This window comes from Squalius cephalus, assembly GCF_949319135.1.
Source record: "Squalius cephalus genome assembly, chromosome: 2".
NCBI lineage: Eukaryota > Metazoa > Chordata > Actinopteri > Cypriniformes > Leuciscidae > Squalius > Squalius cephalus.
In genome coordinates this window covers 20,148,659-20,176,589 of record NC_137123.1, presented here as the reverse complement: position 1 = coordinate 20,176,589, position 27,931 = coordinate 20,148,659, and the positions used below count along the sequence as shown (strand labels likewise).

General features: G+C 36.1%; 1 protein-coding gene across 4 annotated transcripts in view; it reads right to left on the bottom strand.

The window, feature by feature from the left end:
• Positions 1 to 959: 959 nt before the first annotated feature.
• The window catches only part of npnta (nephronectin a), a 51,481-nt gene continuing 24,509 nt past the window's right edge, over positions 960 to 27,931 (bottom strand). For 2 of the 4 annotated variants that reach the window (XM_079864729.1, XM_079864728.1), the window contains 10 exons: positions 26,821 to 26,913; positions 21,977 to 22,096; positions 19,145 to 19,264; positions 16,131 to 16,265; positions 14,552 to 14,674; positions 11,781 to 12,221; positions 9,286 to 9,375; positions 7,848 to 7,946; positions 6,208 to 6,467; positions 960 to 6,123 (listed from right to left, as the gene is read on the bottom strand). In XM_079864729.1, coding sequence (XP_079720855.1) covers positions 6,013 to 6,123; positions 6,208 to 6,467; positions 7,848 to 7,946; positions 9,286 to 9,375; positions 11,781 to 12,221; positions 14,552 to 14,674; positions 16,131 to 16,265; positions 19,145 to 19,264; positions 21,977 to 22,096; positions 26,821 to 26,913 — 1,592 coding nt within the window. In that variant the 3' untranslated portion in view covers positions 960 to 6,012. The remainder of the gene's footprint in view (positions 6,124 to 6,207; positions 6,468 to 7,847; positions 7,947 to 9,285; positions 9,376 to 11,780; positions 12,222 to 14,551; positions 14,675 to 16,130; positions 16,266 to 19,144; positions 19,265 to 21,976; positions 22,097 to 26,820; positions 26,914 to 27,931) is intronic. The other 2 variants (XM_079864730.1, XM_079864731.1) reach the window with 1 other exon arrangement.

Genomic DNA, 27,931 nt, shown 5'->3' with positions numbered 1-27,931 from the left:
ACACTCATCATTCTTTAGTACAGGTTGTGATGTGCCTTCAGAGGAATACAACTCTACAAGACTAATCTAAGCCACTGCCAGCATTTCTGAGCATTTTCACAAAACTTTCATGGCCCCCAGAATATATATCTTAATAAATAATTATAACAAATATTATGTTGTCATTAATATTATTTAAAACAACTACCACAATAGTGTTTTAGAAATGTCTCATTTTAAATATGCAAAACATATAATATATATCTCAAAACTGGCAATCAAAATGCAACATATTTAAAATAATAATAATAAGTATTATTTACAATGGGACTTCTATTAAATTGCTTCTATAAGGAGTTTCATTGGTTCATATCAAGGCCATTAGATGGAAAGAGTAGAAAGAATTAAATTGGCCTTGTTCATGCAAGGAAAATGCAAGCAAGAACAAATTTCTGTGCAAATCATTATTGAATTGAATGCAATCCCTTTACACAAGAAAGCTTTTTTGAACGATTAACATGATTGTTCTGCGCGTTTCATGAATGAGGGCCGGATGTTTTTCAGACTCTGTTAGTCAGAACAATATTTCTCTGGCACAAAAGCAAAGAGGGTTTCAATGAGGGTGACTATTATCCAAACAGATCGATTTACACTAATCACCACTATAATGACTTGAAAACTCCATAATTAATAAACTATATATGCTACAAAAAAGATAATATAAAGTGCTGTGCAAGCATCGTCCCATGCAGGGAATCAAATTAACAGGCAAATCGTTTGGTTCATTTATTTGCAGCATCCAATCTGAATATCATTTGACTTTCCAGTTCTTCAAATGAAAGAGAAGATAGTTTAGGAGAGCTGGTTATTAATTAAAGCTGTGTGTGCAAAACAACATGACAAAAACTTACAACGCTACTCTGAAATTAAGTTATTACTCCCCAACGAGAGTAAAAAAAATACAAGACATATATTTCATGTTCACGCCTTTTAATGTCTGGAGGTCGTTGCGTCATCTGAATATTAAACCAAGATCTTTCATAATCAACATACAGTCTTAAAGGGAAACCATGGTTGTGACGATCATAAAGAATGGCTGATACAGCCATTAATAAGAAAAATTCAGAACTGTTTACTGGTTTGTACTTAACAATATACGTCAATAAAATACTGGGTCGTGTGATGTAAACATTGTCCTGCATCACTTATACGATGAAGAATTCACATATATGTGCACCTACAAAGCATATTTGAAATATATTTATATATATACACATGTTCGAATACATTTACAATAATACACCAAAAATAGTCACTCAGATTAGCTGCAAACTGGGCTAACATATCACGTCGGTCAAATTGAAAAGGAGATTTTGAAAGGACATCATCATCATTCGGGTGACGAACAGATGAACCGGGCAACTTACATTTACAATGGCACGATGGCGTCTGCTCGACAGTTTGACAAAAAGATTTGAGGTGGGAGACAAATTTGACATTTACAAAATTAAAATGTAAAAAAAAAAAAAAAACATTTCAAACATTTTAGACATCTCATCCATCAGAGCGCTGCATTGATGACATATTTTTGTAAGTCATTACTCTGGTTTCCCTTGACAAAAACCCTAAAGGATTTTTCCATTGGCTTTAGGATTATTGCAGAAAATAAGCTCTGGGAAAATCCAATGAAAGTTTATGATTCTTACAAGTTTTCATCATGATAATTTTCACAAATGAATACAACTTTTGGGAATTTTGAAGCCTAAATATAGATACAATCAAAAGAAGTAAAAAGCTAAACGGTCACATGACTTCAACATCACCGTCACTAAGCTTCCGACAACTCTTTTCAGTCTTCAGACTTTTTTTCTCGCAATTGCAAGTTTATATCTCGCAATTCTGACTTTATAACTCACAATTCATACTTTATAACTCACAATTGCGAGTTTATACAGTATCTTGCAATTCTGACTTCTTTTCTCAGAATTTTTCGATATAAACTCGCAATTGCGTGTTATAAACTCCAATTCTGAGGGAAAAATAGATTTTTTTTTGTTTATATCTCACATTTCTGACTTTAAAACTCACTATTGCTGATTATAAAGTCAGAATTGTGAGATGAAAAGTCGCGATTGCCCCTTTTATTTTTTATTCGGTGGTGGAAACAAGCTTCCACAGTTTCATAAAAAAAGCAACATTTTGAACAAAAAGCTGAGAAAATCAAGTTTTTTTTCAAAGACTACAACATGCATAAGCTTTTATCGCTTGTTTCTGCTCCTTTTCGCCTGTGTTTTGTTCCGGAGATTAAGTACTCTTTCATTTGTAACAGCGCCCCCTACCGTATAACATTGAAAAGTTGAAAACAGAAAGTTGGAAAATTCCGTCAATGGAAATAGTTAAGTAAAACTGAGCCAAAGTTCAGAGAATATTCCCTGTTAGCTGGGTCGTGTAGAGATGAGTTAGGGACCGTTCGGTATTTATGGAAGGGGCCACCGGAGGAAAATAGGGGAGGGTCATGTCTTTTTATTCTTTGTTGAGGGGAGGGTCATCCAACTTTTTTTAGTCTAGGGGGAGGGTCACCCAACTTTTATATTCATTAAAACAGCAACATTTCAAAGTGGCTTGTTTGGTGCTATTTTTTTCCATTTAGCTCCATGTTGATCTCGCGTTATCAGCCCCCCTTCGATATCAGATGGGTCTGACCCAACAAAAATCCAGTTTGGCGCTGTTTGACAGTGTGCGCTTCAGTTCGCGCTTAGAAAAAGTGCATCATGTCAGAACAGAATGCCAAAGAAATGTTTACCCGGCAAAGCTTTAAAGCACGAGCAAATAATGAACTTTTGTTAAGTGCACAGTGTCCTGTGAGTGTAACTCTACCGCTGCATTAACATGTGATGTGAACGTAGCCTACGTCGGGACTGAAGCGCCAGAACAGCAGCTGATAGAATGTGCGCTGTAGGGCGATACTGCATATTTTAGTTTCCATTCTTATTTTGTTTCCACGATGTGTAAGATGTAGGGCTACCACCAGCCGCGGCGCTACCATTGGGCCCGGGTGGGCATTTAGGTCCGGGCCCACCCATTATGGTTTTGTACGTTTCTTCATTCGGATCTATTTGCGATGATCGATCCAAATTCTAAACAAACAGTTTACATGCTTTGTCCTTGTTACATTATTCATTAAGATAATAATTAATAAATGCACGCATAATTATCAGTGAACTTGATAAATGTTGGAGATATGTTTTACACGCATGCACAAACAAATGCATTTCAACTTGTGTGTGCAAAATTCAGAATAAAATGAATGTGCAGCAATTTGTACAAATACAGAGTCTGTAGGCCTACTGTGTTGTTACCATTAAATACGCTCATATAGTTTCATTTTTGTTAAAATATAATAATGTTATTTTTTCATCTATGTTGATTATGAAAAGTGAACCGCACACACGAGTATACGCAATATCGAGAGACATGGAGCGGGTCAGACATGATTTTGACCACTTAATTAAGTTTTGTTTTGCAGAAAACGATTTTTAAGTGAATTTCGTTTTGTATAAATTGTATCTTAATTTTAATTTTTTTTTTTTATCAACCAATTGCCAAATACCAAATATAGCAGACAACACAATCAGAGGCGCCCGCGTGGTCACTTGCACTGCTCGTAAACAGGAGCGCATCTCATCCTAACTTAACGAAACTCAGCATATGCCTCACATAGCCTACATGAAATATATCTTAAGAAAGCTTGAAATGTCTTTTTAACCATTTAAAACGAAAAGAAATAGGCTACTCTCTGGTTATGTAATGATGTGCATTTCTCTCTATAGGCGTGTTCACTACTACGGAGATGGCGATCGTCAACTTCATCTTTACAGCTGTTGTTGCTGTTAATAAACTAAAAATAATAGGCTTATAATTTTATTAAACAATAAATTAAATGAATTTTTTATTGTATTAAAAAAGCAACAAAAAAATCCTGTTTAATATTGTGTGTGTGTGTGTGTCGAAATAATTTGTCCGCAGCTGCTCAAAAAAAAAAAAAAAAAAAAAAAAAAACCGGTCAAAAACCCCACTGTCAGTGTTTTGTAAGGAACAGGCAAATATGTTCAATATAGCAGGAGACATTTTAATTGTTTACTAATAAAACAGTTATTTTTTATGTCAGTGTCGGCTAGACAGATGAAGTTGACGACTCGCGATCTTCGCAGCGCTACCACATCTTTAAATCACTATTAGTAGGCTATTATTTAAGTTAACATAAAATACATAGACCTACACCACAAAAACTAGTTGAGGATAAATTCGTTAAAATTGGGCGATTCCAGAGAATGGACGTGACATTTGCAGTCAAAACTTAAAATAAAAATTCTCAGAAAATGCATTTATTTGAAACCTCTGAAAGGAGTCAAGACATTAGAAAAATATCAGTCTACACATGCGTTTTATATTTAATATGAGGGAAATACACATGTGACGTGACAAAAAAATCTTTAACTTTTAGGTGGCAAAATATTTTTTAGTAATTCTATAAATTACACTGTGCAAACCAAGATATACCCACCGGATGAATAAAGATCGGCCTCCACAGAAAATTAAATTTTATATTATTTTTATTTTATTTTTCGTGTTTGCATTTATGTAAAAACGGACGTGACAGTTCTCCATTACGCACGGACATGACTGCTCTGAAGCGACTTTAAAAATTGCACAGAGACCTCAAACAGAAAGTACAAAGCCTTTCTTTAAAGTGAATTTCGTTTTTTTTTATTAATTTGATCTTAATTTTAATCAATGTTTTATCTGGATTTAATAAATAAGAAGTAGTCTAAATATAGTAGAAAATAGATAATCATGACACGGAGGCGCGGGCGAGTGAACTGGACTCTTGTCTCATAAATGAACCGAAACTCAGCGTAAGGTATGCTACTTGCCTCATAGACCTGAGAAATATATAGAAAGCTTGAAATGTCTACTTTTAAACATGCAGAACAATTCAAAACGAAGGAAAACAGACTGCTTTCTCCTTATGAAATCTCTCTGGCGCGTTCTGAGAAGATCGCGACGCATCGTCAACTTCATCTTTGCAGTCGACACAGAAAACACTTGTTTATTAAAAACAATTAAAATGTCTAGCAATATATGACATATTAATAATCATTACTTTTGCCGGTTCTTTGTGACAGCTTTTAGATGCTTTATTGGCAGCGCCACCCACATGTTGAACGCGTCACACCGCATCAGCACCGAAAACATGATTTTTTTTCAAATCTAAAATAAAAAATCGTGATACGAACCGAATCGTAGGTTTGGTCTATCGTTACAGCCAGATGAGAAAGCAAGAGTTTATGGTTTAAAAAACAAACAAACAATGGCTATCTGAACATCTTTGCCAAGCGCAAAACAGTACAGAACAATAAATTATCGGGGAGGGTCATGCCTTTTTTCACAATCATTTTGGAGGGTCATAGAAAAAATTATTGCTGGTGAAGGGAGGGTCATGTCTTTTTTGACAACAGATCTCAAAACTCCTCCGGTGGCCCCTTAAATAAATAACGAACAGTCCCTTACCTGTTCGGCATGGTGATGTTTAATGCCCCCCAAATTTCTGTAGTCCCATTTAGCCACTTGTTAGCAACCGCCTTTTTCAAGACAAAAGCTTTTAAAATATCACAAGGATGTATTTACTGATGTACTTTATGTTGTAGAAAAAAAACATGAAAATATCTTGAGCTTTTCTTAACCACATTTAACCAAAAACCCATTGAGAAAACCCATTGACTTTGAAACGATGGAACCGGACGTGCTAAAATGCTAACTTGTTTCGGGGTTTTGGCTTACAAAAATAAGTCGTCCCTACAGCACTCGACTGAGCACATGCACTTGTAGCCATTGAGGAAGGCCAGGGGAAGTGCACCCATAACTGTACCGGGACTGACAGGAAGCCACGTCCCTTTCCGTAAGGTGTCCGTCTTCCTAGAGTCCCGTGAGTAAAGCTGGCGTTAAAAGTCTCTGTTCATGGTGTTGTCGGTGTTAAAGTCTCCTCAGATTGTGCTCTTCCTGACAAGAACCTCGTTTGAGACTCACGTCGTCCAGAGCTATTTCGCCCTTGCGGCCTCTCCGCCGCTCGCCCTTCACGATCACCTGTAGTGACATAAATCAAATAACACCTTGGTGAAACCTTTCGCGACATTCACAGACGTGAGTGTATTCAGTGTTGACACTTACACTTTCTAGGCCATTGCCCCAAATGGTGATCTGCGTGGACCTCCAGCCGTTTCCTCCCGTTCGACCCCAGACCGCGGGGCTGTGCTGCCGTCCCTTCTGTACGAACACCTGCAGCATGCCCACGTGGTGGCCCGCCATGTTGTGTCTGAAGGCCAGGCACAGGTTCCCCTCGTTCCAGGGCGTCGTCAGGGGGAGGATCAGCTGAGCGCCACGCCCACCTCGCTTCTCTCCGCCCTCAGAGATTGTTAGGTACCGCCCTCCTGCCAAAGAGATCATGACGGAGACAAGCTGATTACGTGCATTTCAATTTCAATTTCAAAACACTTTATTTGTCCCCAAGGGGCAATTAACGAGAGTCACGTTAACGGTTTACATAAAAGCACAGTGTGCACATAATACATATTAAATATAATCTGCTTCAGGCAGATACCTAAAAAAAGTCTAAAGGTCCTTGCACACTCTTGCACGTCCAAAAATTTTGCACGTTAACACATAAATACGACCTTGTGTTATTCTAATCACGCTTAAACACCTCCGAAACTTTTCGTCCGTCATACAAAAATTCGGATCGGGTTCGATTTTCTGCGTTTTTCGCATCCGTATTTTGAGAGGTGTTTTGACAATTCAGAGCCACCGATTCACGAATACGAAAAAACGCATACGAAAATTTCAGACTCAGTGTGCAAGGACCTTAACCATGAATAAACAAACCATGTATAAGAATGAATAAATAAATACGTAAATACTGTATGTATATAACTGTGTGTAATTAAAAAATAAAAATGTCACGGCATGGTAAACTAAAAAAAGCGAATAAAGTGCACGATTACATGATAAAAATGTACTAACAACGGAAAAGTTTTTCCTTTGCTTTTTTCGCGCACAGATGACAGCGTTGTGAAAACTGATCCGCGAAAACGATTAAAAACTCTGTATTCTGCTGCCAGGCCAGTAGTTGGCGATGTCACTTTGTAAAGAAAAACTACACGTAATATGCATGAGCATGACGCCACCGTTTTCACAAACTCGTGTTTTTGTAGTTTACACAGATTACGGTATCGGTTTCAAAAACTTGCATTTTGAAACCCGTTTTCAGAAGTTTGTGTTTTCAGGCCCCCAAAACGCCATTGCCGTGTAAATAAATGGGCAAAAACGGTGTCGTGTTAACGACCCTTAAAAGGTTGAATTTCTTAATTAAAAAAAAATTATGAATATTTTGGGGTAATCTTTTATTAATAAAACAGGAAATGACATCATATTCAAGACCCTCAAGAATTTCAAGGGGATAATAACTTTTTTTATGGAATGGTAAGTTTAGTTTAGGTTGATATCTCAACAATATTCATATTTCAAAAATGCATGATAATTTCAAAAATAATGGAAAAAAGTGTACCTTGAAGTGTACCTAAATACTTACTATACATAATGGTTTCAGCACTTGACCTTTTTAGAGTCATTAAATAAATGCGTTTTGAAAACATTATTACAGTATGAAACTGATGATTATTACAGTATGAAAAGACTGCATTTCTGTGAAAATGGCAGCTGTAGCATTTTTTAATTATTTTTTCTTTTCTTCATCTGAGAAATTCTTATTTGCCATTGACCCAATAACTTTTTATAGAAAAACACCATAATACCTGAAGGATCTGCAGTCGTCTCCCAGTGAAGATCTCCCTCTCTGTGCTGGATCCATCCACAGAGACCATGAGTAAAAGAGCAGCTCAGATGGCCCGTCTCTGTGGAATATGACAAAATTGATCAAAAAATAATTTTAGAAATTACTCTGAACAAAAATATTTGATCATGAAACTGGGAACAAAAATATTCACTTCAACCAGTGTGGGAAAATACATTTTTGTCCTACAGCCACGAGGATCATGAACCACTCAGAACTGAATTGAGAATGCACGAGGCGGCAAACAAGGCGGAGATTTGTAATTTGAAGGAGAAATTGAAATAAAATAAAATTCAAATTATAATTTATAAAAGTAGAATTGTCAATAAAGCATATATTTTGTCTGTATGAATTACTCATACATACAAAATATTGGGTATTTCCAAAAACATTAGATGATATTAATAATTTAAAATAATATTAATTTAATTTTTCATTTTCTTTACATTTAATTGACTTTCCTTTTGTAGAATAAAGAATAATATAACTGATAAATGTATTTGTTTGTTTGTTTGTTTGTTTATCTGCAAACAATGAGATATAAACGAGATGTCCTTGCAATTCTGACTTTTTTCTCACAATTACGAGTTTAAATCACAATTCTGAGAAAAAAAGTAAAAATTGTGAGATATAAACTCCTATTACATTCTTTCTTTTTTATTCAGTGGTGGAAACAAGCTTCCATAGTAAACAATGTAGCACTTTTTTTTTTTTTAAGTGGATGGATGGATGGAGTGGAGTGGAGTGGAGTGGATGGATGGACAAAATTAATGGCGTGACAGCAACATCTAAGCATCTTCAGCGCAAAGGGCTTTCTTGACAGAAATCAAGCCGAGAATCACCCATAACAAAATGAAGCATTTGACTGGGGACGGGTGTTAATTTCACACCCTGTTTGCAAACAATACAAATATTGGTTAAGGCTCTGGGCTGGTATTCCCAGCATTGCAGGCTCAATTCACAATGGCCATTAACTGAGATCCTCTATTATCATCATGCCCTTGAGTAACACACTGAACAGAGGAAACTCCAGGGAAACTGCCCTTGCAAGCAGCGTAAGTGAAACTGCTAAATGAAAAGTAACTCAGAATTGCGCTATTCCTGAATTTCCCACAGGGATCAGTGAAGCATGGGTATTTCCATGAAGGCCAAAGAAAGCTGTTTGCCTCACAACGCTGATCCAATTCATCTGGAGTGACATCAGAAGTCAAGATTAATACCTACAAAATGCCTGCGATGTAAATAACAGAATAAACATTGCAAATAGGCAGTCTCACTGTGTGTTCCCATTTGCTGTATGTCTATGTCTATCTGCAGCATCCAATAACTGAACACTCTAAAATCCAGCCGCAATTTCAGCAAAAAATAAATAAAATAAAATAAAAGCAGCCTTCTTTTACCTGGGTCATCCTTCAGCTCCTCTTCTGTGTTGCCAAGTTCAATGTCTAAATCGATATCAAACACATTGTTTTTCCCATGATTTCGTGGTACTAGAGGGGAAAAAAGAAAACAAAGAATTTAGACTATAGTGATTCCCAACAAAAAGTACACAATTCATCTTTTTAAAGTAATAAAATATTTATTTTAAATGCATTTTATATACAGTGCTATGCATAAGTTTAGACACCCATGCTAAAGTTGACTAAAAAGAGGAATAAAAAATCATCTTTTGGAAATTGAACTTAATGCCTTAATTTAAAAAATTAGGAAAAATCCAACCTTTAAGGACACCAATTTTCTTTGTGAATGAATAATGTATCGTAAATAAATAAATGTTCTTCCTTAAAATACAGGGTGCATAAGTTTGGACACCCCTATGTTAAATTCCCATAGAGGCAGGCAGATTTTTATTTTTAAAGGCCAGTTACTTCATGGATCCAGGATACTATGCATCCTGATAAAGTTCCCTTGGCCTCTGGAATTAAAATAGCCCCACATCATCACATAGCCTTCACCATACCTAGAGATTGCCATGGTATTATTTTAGTTAGCCTAATAGCTGGTTTGATTTGCATTGAGAGATGATCTTATGGAAAGTACTCCATGCCAATCTCTAGGTATGGTGAAGGCTATGTGATGATGTGGGGCTATTTTAATTCCAGAGGCCAAGGGAACTTTATCAGGATGCATAGTATCCTGGATCCATGAAGTAACTGGCCTTTAAAAATAAAAATCTGCCTGCCTCTATGGGAATTTAACATAGGGGTGTCCAAACTTATGCACCCTGTATTTTAAGGAAGAACATTTATTTATTTACGATACAATATTCATTCACAAAGAAAATTGGTGTCCTTAAAGGTTGGATTTTTCCTAATTTTTTTAATTAAGGCATTAAGTTCAATTTCCAAAAGATGATTTTTTATTCCTCTTTTTAGTCAACTTTAGCATGGGTGTCTAAACTTATGCATAGCACTGTACATACATACATACATACATTATTACTAAACCATTTTATAAAATCAATTATTATTTATATTATAATTCACTATAATTTGAATGTAGTCAAGGGTTCGCAGGCAATCAGCCATGATTATATATCTCGGCCTCATTGCTTAATTGAAACAAATAAATGTTGAGGACAAGACAAGTTATCCCCTCAATTGTTTTTTACCCATACTGAAATATGGGCTTAATAGAGAATAGGAGATAAGTGAGTGTACATCAAATATATGTGGCAGGATCTCAGAAGAAAGGAAGTCAAGCCTGTGATTAGTCTATTGATTTCAATTATCCCTCAAGCCTTTGCTTGTGACAGCACTATGTACAGCCCTCCAACAGAAGCAATGTCCTCACAGCTAATAAGAACATGTAGTAAACCAACTTCACCCTAAGGTCATTTCCAAACACTGCAGGTGTTCGTGTTGGGGCTACACAACTTTGACACGATCATTATGGTTTATAATTGATTAAGGAGATATAATTATATTTAAACCCTAGCTGTATATTTGATATTTCCCCACTGTTTCAGAGCCATCATTATTTATTAGGCCTATTGTGAGCCCTCGGAGGCAGTGCGGGGTAACTGATTTATATATCCTGAGGCAGGGCCAACTGGTAATGTAATCTCTCTAGGTGAGTCTTCTGTTTTCATTAGGTGCTGTCATCTGGATAGGAGGCTTTGGGATGCAATTTGCTTCCCTGAAAAATCTGGTTTCGCCTTGTGGGAAGCCCAAGAGATACCCAAAAAAAAGAACTTATGTACATGAAATATACAGCATATAGTCCTTTGGGCCAGGAAATGGTTTTCTTGGATAGATCCAAAGGCCTTCATGACTCAGTCCCAAAGGGTGCACTCAGCAGTCCTCCTCTAAATTCACACATTGGTTACAAAAGACCACATGGACTGTTGCATAGACAAGTGCGAGTGCATCGAGGCCGTATGGTAGCAAAGGGAGCATTTGTGAGCATGCTTTTGGATCATAAAATGATATAGGACACCCTACAGTCTCAGACTTCACCGAGAAACAGGAGTAAAGGACGTAAGACCACATCATAAGAGCCTTTAAAGCACATTTTGCAAATATTTGGGAAACTCTCATGGAAGCTATTTTTTTTACATTGGCCCTCAGGGAGCAGGACTGTACACCCGTGAAAAGTAATGTACATGTACCAATTTTTGTGAGCGAAATCCAGTCGTTATAGGAATTCACGTGATTGGGAATTTTTTGTTATGCAAAGGATTTTTCCCATATAGATTTCACAACGGGTTCAAGTTGGTCATGCCGATTCGCCATGCATGTTGACCAATAGAAAGCTGCTAGGTGCGAAAGTGACTTCAGTGGAAACTTATACATTGCAAGACTACTGACAATAGACAATGGACCATTTTTGCTTAAGACAGAGGAATTGTGAAAATCTGAATAATATTTTCCCCAAAAAAAGTCAATTTACTTACTGTGAACGTCACCTCTTTGTTTCTGGGTAATGTTTTTGATGCTGTTGTCAATTGGCGTCACAAAGGGGATTAAAGGTCTGCGTGTTGGGATAAAGGGAACCACCGCTGTAACCACTGGGGCTTTTGTGGTTGTTCTGGTTGTGGGACGGTACGGGACCTTAGGTTTGATTGTCGCCACAACAGGGGGTTTACGTGTCGGTATGAAAGGCCTACGGGTGGTGGTCGCCGGGACTCTCGCTGGAGGGGTGACTTTCTTGGTTGGAGGAGATTTAGTGGTGGTTGTTGTTGTAGGTGAAATCCGTTTAGCTGTCACTGGTGGTCTGATTGTTGTGGTGGTTCTCTTTTGGTCTGAGCCTGGAATTTTGTTGCCCCCTTTGTTGTCATTGTTGCTTGGCGTGGTCTTTCCAGGTTGTGGAGGGTCAATAACCACTTTTGGGATTGCTAAAAGGAGAACAAACAGTTTAATCTGAAGTTAACATGTCAAGTCTCAACCTATTTTTATTCTTGTGTTGAATAGGTCTTATCTGGTTTAAACATTTTTGGGAATTGGGAAGTCTGCGGCTAAATTAGGCCCAATTGAAACACCACCATTCATATTTTAATGTAAAATGTAAAATATGTTGAATGCACGAAAGTCATCCATCACATTCGAAATCAATACCAGAAGCGTAGACCCTGGCGCTTGTGTCATTCTTAAGGAGGGAACACTAAAGGAATGAATGTGACAATGCTATCTCAGGTTTCACAGGAGCTTTGATATGTGATTCCCAAAAGGCAGTAATTCAACACTTCCAGCACTTCTGAGTCACACCTGGCTGAAAGTTTTCAGAACAGATGCTAAGGAGGGATGGGTTGCCTCATTGGTTTAACAATGATTAAATCAGGTGTCAGACTCACAACAACTGTATTTTTGTCCACTTAACAAATAATAACAAGATTGAGCAGGTTGCAACGATGCATGCATGACACTTCATACATAAAGCCACTGACAGTGGTTTGTAAAGGCAGTAGAGAGTGCATGTGAAGAGCGTGCAGCTGTGGTGTCATCAGATGCTCACGGTGAACCTCTCTTTGTTCACGAAGATTAAAAACATGGCATCTATCAAACTCAAGTCACTCCTGAGTAAAGGCACAGCAGACAAAAGAATTCCAGACAGGGAGGAGATACGCAAGATATTTTCTTTCATCAGATCTAAAGTGTAATAGCACCTAAAACCAGCACCTTTTTCATACCCAGACATGTAATTTATTAATTTTCAAATATTGATCATTTCGAACAGTAAAGCCTAAAAAAACATAAATAAAAAAAATAAAAGTAATTTGTGTGTGTGTGTGCGCGCCCGCGTGTGTGTGTGCGTGCATGTGCGTGTGCGTGTGTAAAATATAAATAAAAAAATATTATATATACTCTACAGTTCAATTTCTTAAATAAATTCATACATTTCTTCAGTGAGGATGCATTCAATTAATCAAAAGTGATAGTAAAGCCATTTATAATGTTACAAGACATTTATATTTCAAATAAATGCTGTTCTTTCTATTCGTCAAAGAAACCTGAAACTAGAAACCACAAAAAATATTAAGCAGCACAACTGTTTTACCATTGATAATAATAAGAAATGTGTCTTGAGCAGGAAATCAAAATGATTTCCGAAGGATCGTGTGACTGATGAAAAAATCACAGGATTAAATTACATTTAAAAAAATATTAAATTAGAAAACAGTATTGCTATATCACTTCACATTATTACAATGTTTTCTGTATTTCTGATTAAATAAATTCAACCTCGGTTAACATAAAAGACTTCTTTCGAAAATATTTTTTAAAAATCGTATTTTTATCCCAATCTTTTGAACAGCAGTGCTTTTTTCTTATACATTTTTACTACTAAAATGTTTACTACATTTTGTATCATTTATCATTATCTACAAATATGCATTGTAACCTTTGAGGGACTGTCTGACTTAATTCATTCCAGAGATTTTTTTAAGGATTTCAGTCAGGACTCCGACACCTCCGCTCATGAACATTCTCTTTCCTGTCATTCAGCCACTATACGCTCCATTGGGATTGTGCTATGGGATGAAAATGTGAACAATCTACCTATGTTCAACATCCTGGCTGAGGCTCCGGCTTTTCGTCGAGATTTTTCATCATCCATCTTCTTTTCTTTCCTGACAAGTGCCCCAATCCCAGGCCAAGGGGAAGAACATCTACAAAGAACATGCATCTACCAGTGCAAACTGCAGTAATGGTTTACCTCAGTCTACTTTGTCACCGTTCATGCACAAAAGCCAGATCAGTCTTTGCCACAAAAAGGCCTAAAGCTCCATCAAAGTCCATCAATCTCCTGGCAGCGTCTGTGATCAGCCTCTTTGGTCGTCTACTTTCGAGGTCCACCTCTTAATGATAACCTTGCCTTAGCTTTTGTGCTTAAAGCCTTTATACTAATGACTCCTGACTTAAGCCTTTCCAAACCTTTATCCTGAAGTGCCTTTGAAAGCACCGTTCCACCTTATTTTACTTTATACAGCTGCTTTTAATCTAAATTAATCAAAATCACTGCAACTGAGAACAGATGGGGACCAATTAAATTGTCGCCTGAGCTATAATTTGATAAGTTTATGCATGGAGTGTATTCATTAATGCAAATTAGATATTTTTATTGTTGTGATATTGATTTTATTCTCAGTTTAAATCGTGTGCATTATAACAGTAACAAAAAGTAAACACTTTGAAGTGGATCTCAATACTTGGTTTGCATACTTACGTTTGCAGTCGTAGCCCACGCCTCTGTAGTCATCCTTACACTTGCACTTGTATGAACCAGGTGTGTTATAGCAGGTGGCGTAGGGACCACACTGGTGTTGACTCGAAGAGCATTCGTTCACATCTAAAGGATTATTAAAGCAGAAAGAATTGCTTCTGTGAGATCAGGTAGATTTTAAAATAGAAGTCATCAGCTCTGTTCCAAAACTAGTGAACAACACTTTTCTGAACTCCTTAAAATGCCTTTATTGTAGTCTTGAGCTTTCTTTCGGGAACAAAAACATCACAATATTCCTCATTTAAATAATTCCCACCCAAGGCATACGCAAAATAAATAAATAAAGGGGCTTGGTTGAGTTGAGTTGAGTTGAGTTAGTAGTGTGTTGAAACTAGCGGTTATGGTAAGGGTCGTGACATTTCCCAAACACGCTGGAAGCAATTGACCAATCACAACACACTGGTCCAGCCGACCAATCAGAGCGCCATTGTTCCTGGAAGAAGCACTAATTAAACGTCACTGATGATTAATGACTTTGTCCCTCCAAAGCCATTTCAGCCGAAACTCGAAAATAATTTTTTGTTGTTGTTGTTTTGGTCGAATATTTTAGATTTTTGGTAGTCTTGAGTTTTCTTTCGGGAACAAACACGTCATAGTATTCCTCATTTAAATAATTGCAGTCCAAGGCATGCACAAAAAAAGGTGTGAGGTCTGGTTGAGTTGAGTAAGTAGTGTGTTGAAACTCATTTCCCAAACACGCTCAAAGCGGTTGACCAATTACAACACACTGATCCAGGCGACCAATCAGAGCACAGTGTGCTTTTCAGAAGGAGGAGCTTCATAGAGACAGGAACTAAACAGAGCGTTACTGACAGACTGGGAAGAGAGGTGCTGCAACAATGGTTGCTCAAAAATAATGTTTTATGAACATTCAAATATGAAAACCTCTTCTAGTAGACACCAAAAACTAAATCAAGACTTTATAAAAGGGCATAAAATGGCCAACATTTGTTGTTGTTGTTTTGGCCTAATATTTCGGTTACCGAAATTCTGGTGCATCACTACTAATATCACTAATAGTTAGTTTGATTAGAGATATCAAAACAACATGCCATTTTTCAACAGGCATTTTCTACTTGGCTCATCCACCATTGGATAGATTTTCTCAATGAATTATGGTTTATTGAAATGTCTTGTCAGTGAAGGACACATGCAATAATTAACGTAACTTAACAAGGTAAAAAATAAAAAAACATAAAATGCTTCTTACAGACCAGCTCTCTGAGCTTTGAAACAGAGCAATGTTGATATTATTATTATTATTATTTTAAACTCAAAAAGAATGTTTTAAAAAAAGTGGCACAATTTCATTAAAACCTGAACTTGGCACAAAATGTCCACTGTTGGCAAGAATGTGAGTTAAGTCAAAGATTTTCTTTGGAATTCTTCAATTTTGTCTGTGTTTGAGAATCATCAAATCAAACAATGCTACACTATTCCAACAAATCACATTGTTTGAAAGGTTTTTGGATGTCGTCTATGAATGTAATGTTAATGTACACTATATCCACCACCAGCTTACCTGTACACTGAAATTTCCCATTGATGTACTGCAGGTCAAAGCCATCATGGCACTTGCAGATGTAACTCCCAAATGTGTTGATGCACTTACGGAAACGGGGACAAACCGCCTGACCCGTGGCGCATTCATCCACATCTGCGAAACAAACACACCAATCCATCATTTCTCTACTATTTTTCAATACTCACATCACCTCAAAAGTATACTTATATAATTCATGACCCTTGAATTGATGTGTTGCATAATGCTGTCAGGATTAATTGTACACAGTGATGTTTTGTGCTGGCATATGCTGCATTTAAGTATTATCAAAAATCTGCATCAAGCAGCGTGTGAACGCTCTGCAGGAGTGCCATTCAAACTCAACGCTTATGTGTGCATGTACAGACATCCATCTAACAAAAGCTGCCCTCCTCGGAGCGATAAAAGTCCTCTGCTGAAACGCCTAAAGAGCTGAACACCTGTGTCGTGAAACATTAAGATGGTCAGTCTCATGATTTATGGTGCCCTTTTAAAAAACTCACACTGTTTTCTGCACTCCCCTCCTCATAGCCTCCAGAAAAAAGGCAGAAAAGGGGAAAAAATGTTAAGAGTCAAGCTAGACAAATGTGCGTAGAAGAGCTTTAGGTTAACTGACTCAATTTGTCGCATTCCGTTTGTGATTTAGTGATCTGTGTGGTGAAGATGTGAATATCTGCTTCTTCAAACTGTGTATGTAGTTGCCGTCTCTAGGACTACGGCATGCCATTAAAACAGTCATTAACGAACGCCACAATGACATTTCCAAGCACTTAACGCATAATAAGCATATCAAACGAAAGAAGCACAGCTCTGTTGTCGAGGACTGGTGCGAGCCGTACGGTTTTGTAGCAGGAGAAAGCGTGAGTGAAAGTGAAACTGTTTTGTGACGTTCTTAATAGCAAAGGTTTGGCATCTTTTCTGACAGCCACAAAAAAAGAAAAATCATGTCACACCTTCAAAAGATGACTAGAGCGCAAAGAGATGGTGCTCATTCTTCTTTTGACTTAAAGGGGTCATGTCATTTCTTATTTAATGTTTTTTATTTTTTTCTGCCTGAAGTCTACATCGATTTACATTTATGCAAATCAGCAGATGCTTCCATCCAAAGCAATTTACAGTATTCAAGTTTCCTGGAAATGGCATTGCTAGTGTCATATTATTATTAGCAGTAGTATTATTAGGAATGGCATTAGTGTCATATTATTAAGTTGGCTTGAGAAAGCGGAATGCTATTTAACGTTAAACTTCTTCTTCTGAGACTAAAATTTCTGACTGCTACTCCTCCTAGGAGTTTTAAAGCTTTAAAGCTAGAACCACCAAACTCGGGTCAGACCTTCAGACTGTTCTGATTTATCATGCTAACAACATTCTAGCAATGTGCTAAATTATGCTAGCAAGACGTTAAATTATGCTAACAAGATGTTAAATTATGCTATGCAAGCAAGATGTTAAATCAGGCTAACAACATGCTAAATCATGCTAACAACACGCTAAATCATTCATGAAAATATGTTAATCATGCTAGCAACGTGCTAAATAATGCTAACAAGAGGTCAAATCATGTTAGCAATATGCTAATTACAATAAAATGCATAATACTGCATATTTTTTGTATATAATTTATAAATACTAATATATATTATATATTGTTTATACAATTTATTATAAATATAAAATATTGACACTTTTGATGGCAGAAAATCAAAAATCGAATACTTCCCTACAGTATAGTATGCAAAAAAACAGTACGCCAACAGAGTAGTATGTCTGAATGCATAGTATTCGAAAAGGCCACCGGATGACCTACAACTTCCGGTGAGATTCTGAAGTGTGCTTAAGATGGACTCTTTACTATCCCATGAGGCCACGGGAGAAGATTTATGAATGGCAGTGAAGCGACGCAACTGACGCTGGTAGATCACATGATAATGACAACATGGCGGATGTAGTACGTCCAGGGGCCGGTTTCACAAAGATAGACTTTGACTATATGGCTTAGATATAGTAGATAGTCAGACTTCAGATAGACATCAAAATCAGACCGTTGCACAAAGAACTTAAGACTCTGACTATCTTAAGTAGGACTACACTGCAATGCATTCTGGGTAAAATAAGACACTTTTCAAAACAAAAAACATGGCGGATCGAGTAAGCGCATTCAGTGCAGTTTACCCCAGCTGAAAATATGTGTTTGTTGGAGGAGTATAACAGTTACAAGGACATTGTACTTGGGAAATTTAGCGGAGAATGTAGTAACAAGAAGAAATGTTTAAATTATGAGCCATTTTCCCTTTTCTTTTGGCTGTTTGTAATGTAACTGATTGTTACTGCTGGTTGCCAAGGTAACATAGTCTTAGACCTAAGTTAGCCTGGGGGTAAGGTGTCTAATTCTTTTGGTCTAAATTAAGTCAGTCTTTATTTTTGTGAAACAGTCTAACTTGCATTAGACTAGTCTATGAGCAAATTTTAGACTTGTCTAACACTATAGACCGGTCTAAAATAGCTTTGTGAAACCGGCCCCAGATTACATTAATACTACACACACTCATACTAAATAGAACATACTTTTTTTAACGGTCACGAAGTAATTTCAAATTCAAATGTAGAAACTGCTCAAGAAAGTATGAGATTCCAGGCGCAACGTTTTTGTTCGTAAACGTTCTCATGATTGTCAGTTTACCGGCAATGTCTGTATTCATTCTCATTAGTTGCTATGGTGTCTGATTGGTTAATCTCTGTCCAGCTGGCCCTGTTTAGTGTCCTCATTTGCTATGTGTACTTATACACCCTGTTCTGTTCAGTTATTGTTGGTGTTATCAGTGTCGTACTCTTCTGTGTTTGCTGTTGGATTAAAGACTTTAGTATTTGTTCACCGCCATCTTCGTCGTGTGCTTTCTACAGCCTCCTATCCGTGACAATAATGAGCTTTCTTTCTAAAGATCAGTGAAAATTCGATTACCAATTAAAGTAATGCATTAGCCATGAACACATACCCACACAGGTCCTGCCATCTGGAGCGAGCTGCAGACCTGGAGACGGGCACTGGCAGCGAACCTCTCCTTTCATTACTTCACAGCCGTACTGGCAGTTCGCCATGCTGCATGTCCGGGCATCTGACAGAAAGATGCGCACACCAGGTTTAGCACTTATGATACACATTTCCTCCACTTATACATTAAAACACTGAACCACTCAAGAAGCACAATGTACATGGAAAGCAAAATGTACCAACAGATGTTCCATATATAAGCATCCAAGCAAGAGAACAAAGATGAACAGCCATTAAATAGGGTGCAAGGCCACAGGTCGCAGAAGGGAACACACTTTTCCATATTTAGCTTCATGGCCTTGAAGGAAACGAGCAGTGAAGCAGATAACCTTGCGTTATTAGATTGTGCAGTGATCTATTAGCTCTGCGGAGAAACATTCTCAACTAGTGTGTCGAGGGGGTCGTCACAGACCGCACAGCCCATTTTACACCAGACAGCGAGGTAAAAAACACTCGAGAGAAAAGAAGATGCCACATTGTTCCTGCTAATGCTGGTTGAAAAACAAACAAAACCAAACCAAAAAAGTCAATTATTTTCTAAAATCTTGAAGGAACTGAAATAAGAAAGAGATGGGTTACGAAACCTTTAAATTTGTGTGTACTGCATAAGTAATAGATCTCAATTCTGGGCCAGGTTAAAATACCACAGTAAAAATAAATCAAATAACATTAAAATAAAATTGCGCTTGTTTTTGAGTTTTGAGCAAATAAGTGTTTTAATTAATGTTTGACATTTCATTTTGAGCAATTTTGTGTATTTTGTGAATAAATAGTTTATTATTATTATTATTATTATAAATTCATATTTTCTACATTTATTTTTATTAATAATTATTTTTCATTGCAGGTGGAATATGTTTAATTAATTATAATTTTAATTCAATTGAATTTAATAAAAAGAAGTTTAATAATAACAAAAAATAATAATAACATAAAATAACAATTAAACCAAAAGAATCTAACAGACATTACATCAAGTTGAATTTACAAGTCGGCATATTTGGCACTACAGTATTTGACGTACAGCGATGAAGTTGATTTCAAAAGAGCAAAAGAGTCAAATAACATAAAGTTATGTATAATTTGAGCTTCTGCATACCCTTATCAGATCAGACCAACCTCTCCAAACTATGACAAAACAAAAATATTCTTTTTTTAATGTGGAAAAAATAAAACCTTTTTCACAAAACAAACAAATAAATAAATAAAATATACTGAAGGAAAATTGCAATTTTCTCTTTTTTCAATGTGGAAAAATAAAACCATTTAAATGCATAAAATAAATAAAAAATAAATAAAATAAAATAAAACAAAATAAAATAAAATAAAATAAAATAAAATAAAATACATTTTATTTGGCACTTACAGTATTTGACGTACAGTGATGAAGCTGATTTCAAAAGAGCATTTTTTTTTACCATCAAGTTATGAATAATTTGAGCTTGTGCAGAATTTTATCAGATCAGCACCCAACCTCTCCAAACTATGGAGTAATCTGCCATCAGAGCATTGACAATGATTGTACCACCCACGTCACCATACTTTGATTAACTCTGTGATTCAATGGTGTTTGCTCAAGTGTGAGCTGTGGGAAGGTGAGAAAATATTTATCAGAGAGTGTAATCTTGAAGCCTCTGGAAGCACACTTAGCACAAGGCAAGCACAGGCACAGTCCACTTGGCGTAGGGAGGATATAGCTTAAGGCCAGCAATAACACTTAGCCTTAGCCTGGCAGGGTTGAAGTTCACAGCTTTCTCATATTTTTTTTGTGAGTCACTTGAAAGCTCTCTGCAGGGTTGAGGGACGCCCTGAGCTCTTAGAGTGATTTGTGTATGGCAAAAGAGACTATAAAAACACACTAAATAAAATAAAATCCCGGAAGGAAAATTGTGACTTTCTCTTTAATAAAAGGGAAAATAAATTTAATAAATACAATATAATAAATAAAATAAATAATAAATCAAAACAAAAGGAAATTTGCGATTTTCCTTTTTTTTTCTCCAATGTGGAAAAACTTCTAATTTCTTTTTTTTTTCTAAAATGGAAAAAATAAAACTTTTTAAACAAAACGAAACAAAACGAAACAAAACAAAACAAAACAAAACAAAACAAAACAAAACAAAACAAAACAAAACAAAACAAAACAAAACAAAACAAAACAAAACTTTTTTTTTTTAATGTGGAAAAAATAAAACCTTTTAAACAAAACAAAACAAAACAGAAATATTATTTTTTTTAATGTGGAAAAAATAAAACCTTTTTCACAAAACAACACAAAACAAAACAAACAAACAAACAAATAAATAAATAAATAAAAAATACAGAAGGAAAATTGCAATTTGCTCTTTTTGGTGTGGAAAAATAAAACCATTTAAAATAAAATAAAATAAAATAAAATAAAATAAAATAAAATAAAATAAAATAAAATAAAATAAAATAAAATAAAATAAAATAAAATAAAATAAAATAAAATAAAATAAAATAAAATAAAATAAAATAAAATAAAATAAAATAAAAAAATCCAGGAAGACAACACTGCTTTTTGCTCTCTTTTTTAAATGAAACCATAAAAAAATACAATTATTTTTAATAATCTTATTATTCTTTGTAAAGCTTTTTGGAACAATATACTGTAAAGCCTCTAGAAATCCAGCTTGTAGAAACAAAACATAGTGGTTGACACTGTACACTATCATCCGTTTCAAGCAAAGCGCTGAAGAGCTATTAAACCATTGACACAGTAGGACAGCACGTGCAAAACAGAGACGTAACTTACTTCCACAGCTCCCATCAGGTAACAGCATGTATCCGTTCAGGCAGTAGCATTTGTAGCTCCCGTATGTGTTCATGCACCTGTGTTTACAGGGCCGAGGCTTGAGGCCGCACTCGTTCAAGTCTGCAGACAGAAGAACAGAGAGGGGGAGGTTACAACATCCTCCTGTGAGAGAGCAAAGGAATTAGGCTTAAACCAGAGGTCAAATTTAAAAGGTCAATCCTTTTAAACCTGTGAGGCGGCGTCTGCTAGAAGAAGGTGAAGCCGCAGGCCACCGTGTCGGGACAGGCCCACCTCTGAGCGCCTCACTCCACAGGACGCTGCACTTCAACAAACCTGAGCTTTAGCTTCCAACACTCTGCGTCTAACACAAAAAGTAACTTCTTCCTTTTGAAAACTCTGCTCAACTCTGCAAAGGTCAACTACGAACTCATTACCAGACTTTAAATATTTTACAGTATTCTAAACTTGAACTAAGCTGTTGAACTATTTCTAGACTTTGAACACTAACCTTACTGCCATATAGAGACAATTTGAACCATAACCACCTTAAAACTGTAACTTCAGGACAGCAGATTGAGTGCCAGACCAAAGAGGTAAATCAATAATAGAGCTATATATGAAAACATATATGTATATGTATATATACTGTATATATATATATATATATATATATATATATATATATATATATATATATATATAAAACATAAAAAAAACACATTATGAGACCAATTTTTTCATGATTTCTTTATTCTCAATTGCTGAATTGGTGTTATTGTTACTAAAACTTAAACTAAAATGATTGAAAATAATTTTCATATATATATATATATCATATATATCAGATGAAAAACCAAAAAAAAAAAATGTTAAATTGAAATAAAGTGAGTTTAAGTTAAATATAAAAAAGAATTTGAAAATTTGAAAAAATGTAAGAAATATTAGAAAAATAATAAAAATGGGGAAAAATTACTAAAATGAAAAATAAAATGTCATTCAAAATATTAATAAATACTATAATAGTATGCTAATAATACTAAAATAACACTGAAATGCTGATCTGAAAACTATATCTTTTATGTGTTGATTAATTCATTAATTAATTCATATCTGGTGTTTTCTATTTTACAAAAGGAAAAGTCAGTGTGAAAATTGTGTGTAATTCTCCCAATTGAAATAACGATTTCAATTTTATCAATATATAAAAAAAAAGATTAGTTCAATATTGTAAATAGTGAAACAAACATTGTATTTTCAATTAGCTTATTATATACTTTTCTTAATTAATTTATTAATTTTGATTACTTGATAAATTATTATTATTTTAAGTGATTGTTTAATTGTTTATCCATTCCTCAAATGATTATTGAGCATCACAAAAGTAGCCCTCATCTGTTGAGAGCTGGGGGAAATAAATACAAGTAAGAGGTTTTCTATCACCAAGGCAAAGAAATGCTTGATTTGTATTTGGGAGAAAAAAAAAATGATATAGTTCAATCCGTGCTCAACTATATATCCACATGGGCCATCAGCAGGGCTACATATCACTTACATCTCAATATCATAAGCTACACAGCCAGGTTTATAGGCCAGACACGTAGCATGATGCCTGCAGTCTCATTTGCACCGGACTGAAAATAGATCCTCCTGGCTGGTGTACATGAGGGTCTTTGGCATGGCCCAGTTCTGAGAGAATGGCGCCATCTTTAGCGGTCGGTTATGCACGGAATGCATTCCTAGAGAAGCGCGTGCTGGCTATATTTGACAGGTGGCACTGATTTAAATAGATGAATAGCACTGTATTACTGGTAATTGGCAGTGGTGGGAGGTCACTCGACTGGGATGATTAGCAGAGGTGTGCGAGGACAGCTACAATCACAGCCATTCATCTTACCGAGAGTCCACCACTAGGACCAAATCAATCTCTCGGTTTCAAAGTGGAATCAAAATCGAGTCTAAATCTTTGACACCTTTTCAAACCGTACGTATATACACCTTTTCTCCTGTAAGTATATATTGCGGCTCTGAGCTGCTGAAGCCGTGATTACACACTCCGAATTTCAATTCCCAGTTAGGCTGCAGTTTCATGATGATTTGGGACATAATTGACTAACGTTGACCCTTTCCTGGGCACGTTCTTTGCTTGTGGATTTTAGCTGGGCATTTGCAATACTTTTTGGAAAAAAGTCTTCAAACACTAGTTGGAATTGTGGCCAGACACTTCTATGAAGTGATATAAGAAATAAAAAGTATAGGGGAAGAATCAAATAATAAAATAATCTTAAAGTATTAAAATATGCATTATTATAATTCATCTTAAAAATATATTAATATCAAAATATATAAATAGAATATTAGAGAAAAAGTTCTCTATGTGCTCATGATTTCTAAGCCTGTAATTACTTACTTATAAATGAAGATGACTACTATATATATATATATATATATATATATATATATATATATATATATATATATATATATATATATACAACAGAAATGAAATATGAAATATGAAATACAACAGAAGATATTTTGAAAAGACAAAAATGCATGGATAATTTTTTGGGTATTTATATGGTGTTTTGTCATTAATTGAGCTAGAATTCATATTCTTTGTACGGACAATTATTATTATTATCACCATCATACATCAAGATTATTATTATTATTATTATTATTATTATTATTAACAACATACACATCAACATTTCATACATCATCCAATAAAAAATAATAATAAATAAGATGAAAAAATGAGTTAAATTTATGTCATTAATTGAGCTTGTATTCACATCCATTGCAGGGATAAGGGCAGGCAGAACATTCTGTCGAACGTCTGCTGTTATGTTTCATGGAAGAAATGAGGGAGGATGAATAATGACAGAATTGAAATTTTTGGGTGAGCTTTAAGAAAAAAATATGTGAAAACAAAATATTTAATCAGACCTCACTATACCAAGTGATATCAAATCATCTGTAAAATTGCAGAACCTCATCTACTGTACCACGTCTATATCGCACGGAGTCTCAGTGGTTCAGGCTATAACTCAACTCTCTGAGCACAGCAGCAAGTAAACAAATACACTGCAGAAAGACGTTATGAAAAACGAAGCAACTCCTGTTTCTGTCAGCGGAGGTGAAGAGGAAACTAACCCATCATCACAGGAGACTCATTGGCCCTTTGCTAACTAAAATAATGCTGAAAACAGCAGAACTGAAATGTCACATTCCCAGAATAGCCATTCTTCGCAGGAGACAGCTCTGAGCTGCAACACATGGCAAACTAATGATAAGGAATGATAATAATAAAAACGCCTAAATTGTCCAGTTTGGAACGGGGAAAATGGAGGGTAGGAGGAGGTGTGAAGGTGTTGAAAACCACAAACAGAGTGCAGGTAGATTGAACAAGTTTACACCGTACAGAAAGTGTGACCGCAGACTATTTCTGAGTGTTGCACTTATGAGTAGTGAAGAAAAATGAGAGAGAGAGAGAGAGAGAGAGAGAGAGAGAGAGAGAGAGAGAGAGAGAGAGAGAGAGAGAGAGAGAGAGAGAGAGAGAGAGGATGGATGGATGGATGGATGGATGGATGGATGGATGGATGGATGGATGGATGGATGGATGGATGGTATTGTATTGTATTGTATTGTATTGTATTGTATTGCATTGCATTGCATTGTTTTAGATTTGGATGGATGGATGGATGGATGGTATTGCATTGTCTTGTATTGTCTTGTATTGTATTGTATTGTATTGTATTGTATTGTATTGTATTGTATTGTATTGTATTGAATTGAATTCGATTTGGATGGATGGATGGATGGATGGATGGATGGATGGATGGATGGATGGATGGATGGATGGATGGTATTGTATTGTATTGCATTGTATTGTATTAGATTTGGATGGATGGATGGTATTGTATTGTATTGAATTCGATTTGGATGGATGGATGGATGGATTGTATTGTATTGTATTGTATTGTATTGTATTGTATTGTATTAGATTTGGATGGATGGATGGATGGATGGATGGATGGATGGATGGATGGATGGATGGATGGGTGGGTGGGTGGGTGGATGGGTGGATGGGTGGATGGATGAATGGATGGGTGGGTGGATGGGTGGGTGGATGGATGGATGGATGGATGATTTGATTGGGATAGATAGATAGATAGATAGATAGATAGATAGATAGATAGATAGATAGATAGATAGATAGATAGATAGATAGATAGATAGATAGATAGATAGATAGATAGATAGATAGATAGATAGATAGATAGATAGATAGTGAGGGCAGTTCACTTGAAACTGACATCCCATACTGCAGGTCTGATTGAAAAATCATGACCAGAATTACCTCAGAGGCAGACAACAACAACAACAACAACAACAACAACAACAACAACAACAACAACAATAACATGACAGACGCTTTTTGAATGACAGGATATTTGTTTGGGAACTGGAGATGGGCCTGAGATAGAGGAGACAGGCAGAAGGTCAAAGAGGAGGAGAGCAGCCGGACAGCCACTGGAGTGCTCGCGGATAAAAGAAGTTCAGAGGGACTGACAGACACAGACAGGATGTGTGTGTAGGAGAAAGAAAGCAGGGTGAAACATAACAGCCTCTTAAAGGCTTAATATGTGTGTGTTTCTGCCAAGGCATGCATGGCTTTCTCCATGTCATTCCGGCCATGCCTGTGGAGGCTTTGGGGATCTGCTGAAAGGAAAGTCCTGATTCTCGCACCATGCACGTGGGCCAGAGGGGTGGCATTCGGGACGCAGGCGTCACCCGGTGAGTGCTCTTACATGAAAATCACACACAGAGGATTAGCTCACCCTCTGAAGGCGCCGCAATCGGCTGGTGGTCCATGGGAACAAAAACAGGAGGGTGACTGTGCCATAATGGGGGGATAACATAGCCCTGCTCTTCTTTAGGAGTGAGGAAAGCAGACAGATAACAGCACACAGGATAACGTGGACAAAAACATTCATACAAATATTCCTGTAGAGGAGAATAATAACATTATTCAGTAAATAAAGATTATTAGTAGATAAAATAAGAAAGCCCTAGACATGTATTAAGCTTCAGCATATTCTGAGCTAAACAACGTAGGTCTGGGTTTGATTGTGAAAAGTATTCATTCATATTGCCTTGGTAACACCAAAAGAGAGTCATTACTACGGAGCCCCTAAAGGGACCTTTGCAAAAACTCACGAGAAACTTTTTACATGTGCGCAATGCTCAAACCTTACGATTTTAGGTGTATGTATACAATAACCTATTTCATTTGTGCGTCCACTGCCATTTTACTATGAAGAAAAGGAGAGTATGGATGCGCATGAATTAATAAAAATTTGGCTTTTGTTAGGGCAGTGTATCTCTAATTTCACGGCCTTATGTCCGCTTTAACGCATCCTCTGTGACGGCCGAGAGAAATGGGGTTATCTCTCAATACGGCTGTGTGTATTGTCCTATTTACCAAGTGAAAAGATTCTCATGGGCAGGCGAAAATCTGTATATACATACACATACACATATACATATACATATACATATACATATACATATACTGTATATATATAAGGGATGTTTCTGAGGTGGAAAAGATCATTATATTTGAATAAAAAATTTCTTCATATTAGTCTTTTTAATTTTTCATCAAAATGTATTACCAGCTCTGAAATGACTTTCCTTTTTGCTCCTTCCAACCCCCATTTACATAAAGAGCACTTTTCACAATCCATTCCATTAATCATAAAACTGAAAGTCTTGTCCGACATTATTTATTGTCAAATACAGAAATAGAACAGAAATGGGCTGCTAAAGCTGTTTCTTGTTGAAACTCAATTTTGATTTTATGATTTCTCGGAAGAAAACGTTACAGTAAGATCCCTTGTCTGCAGAAAATGGTTCTTTTTGGATATAAATAAAAGTGGGCAGGTTTAG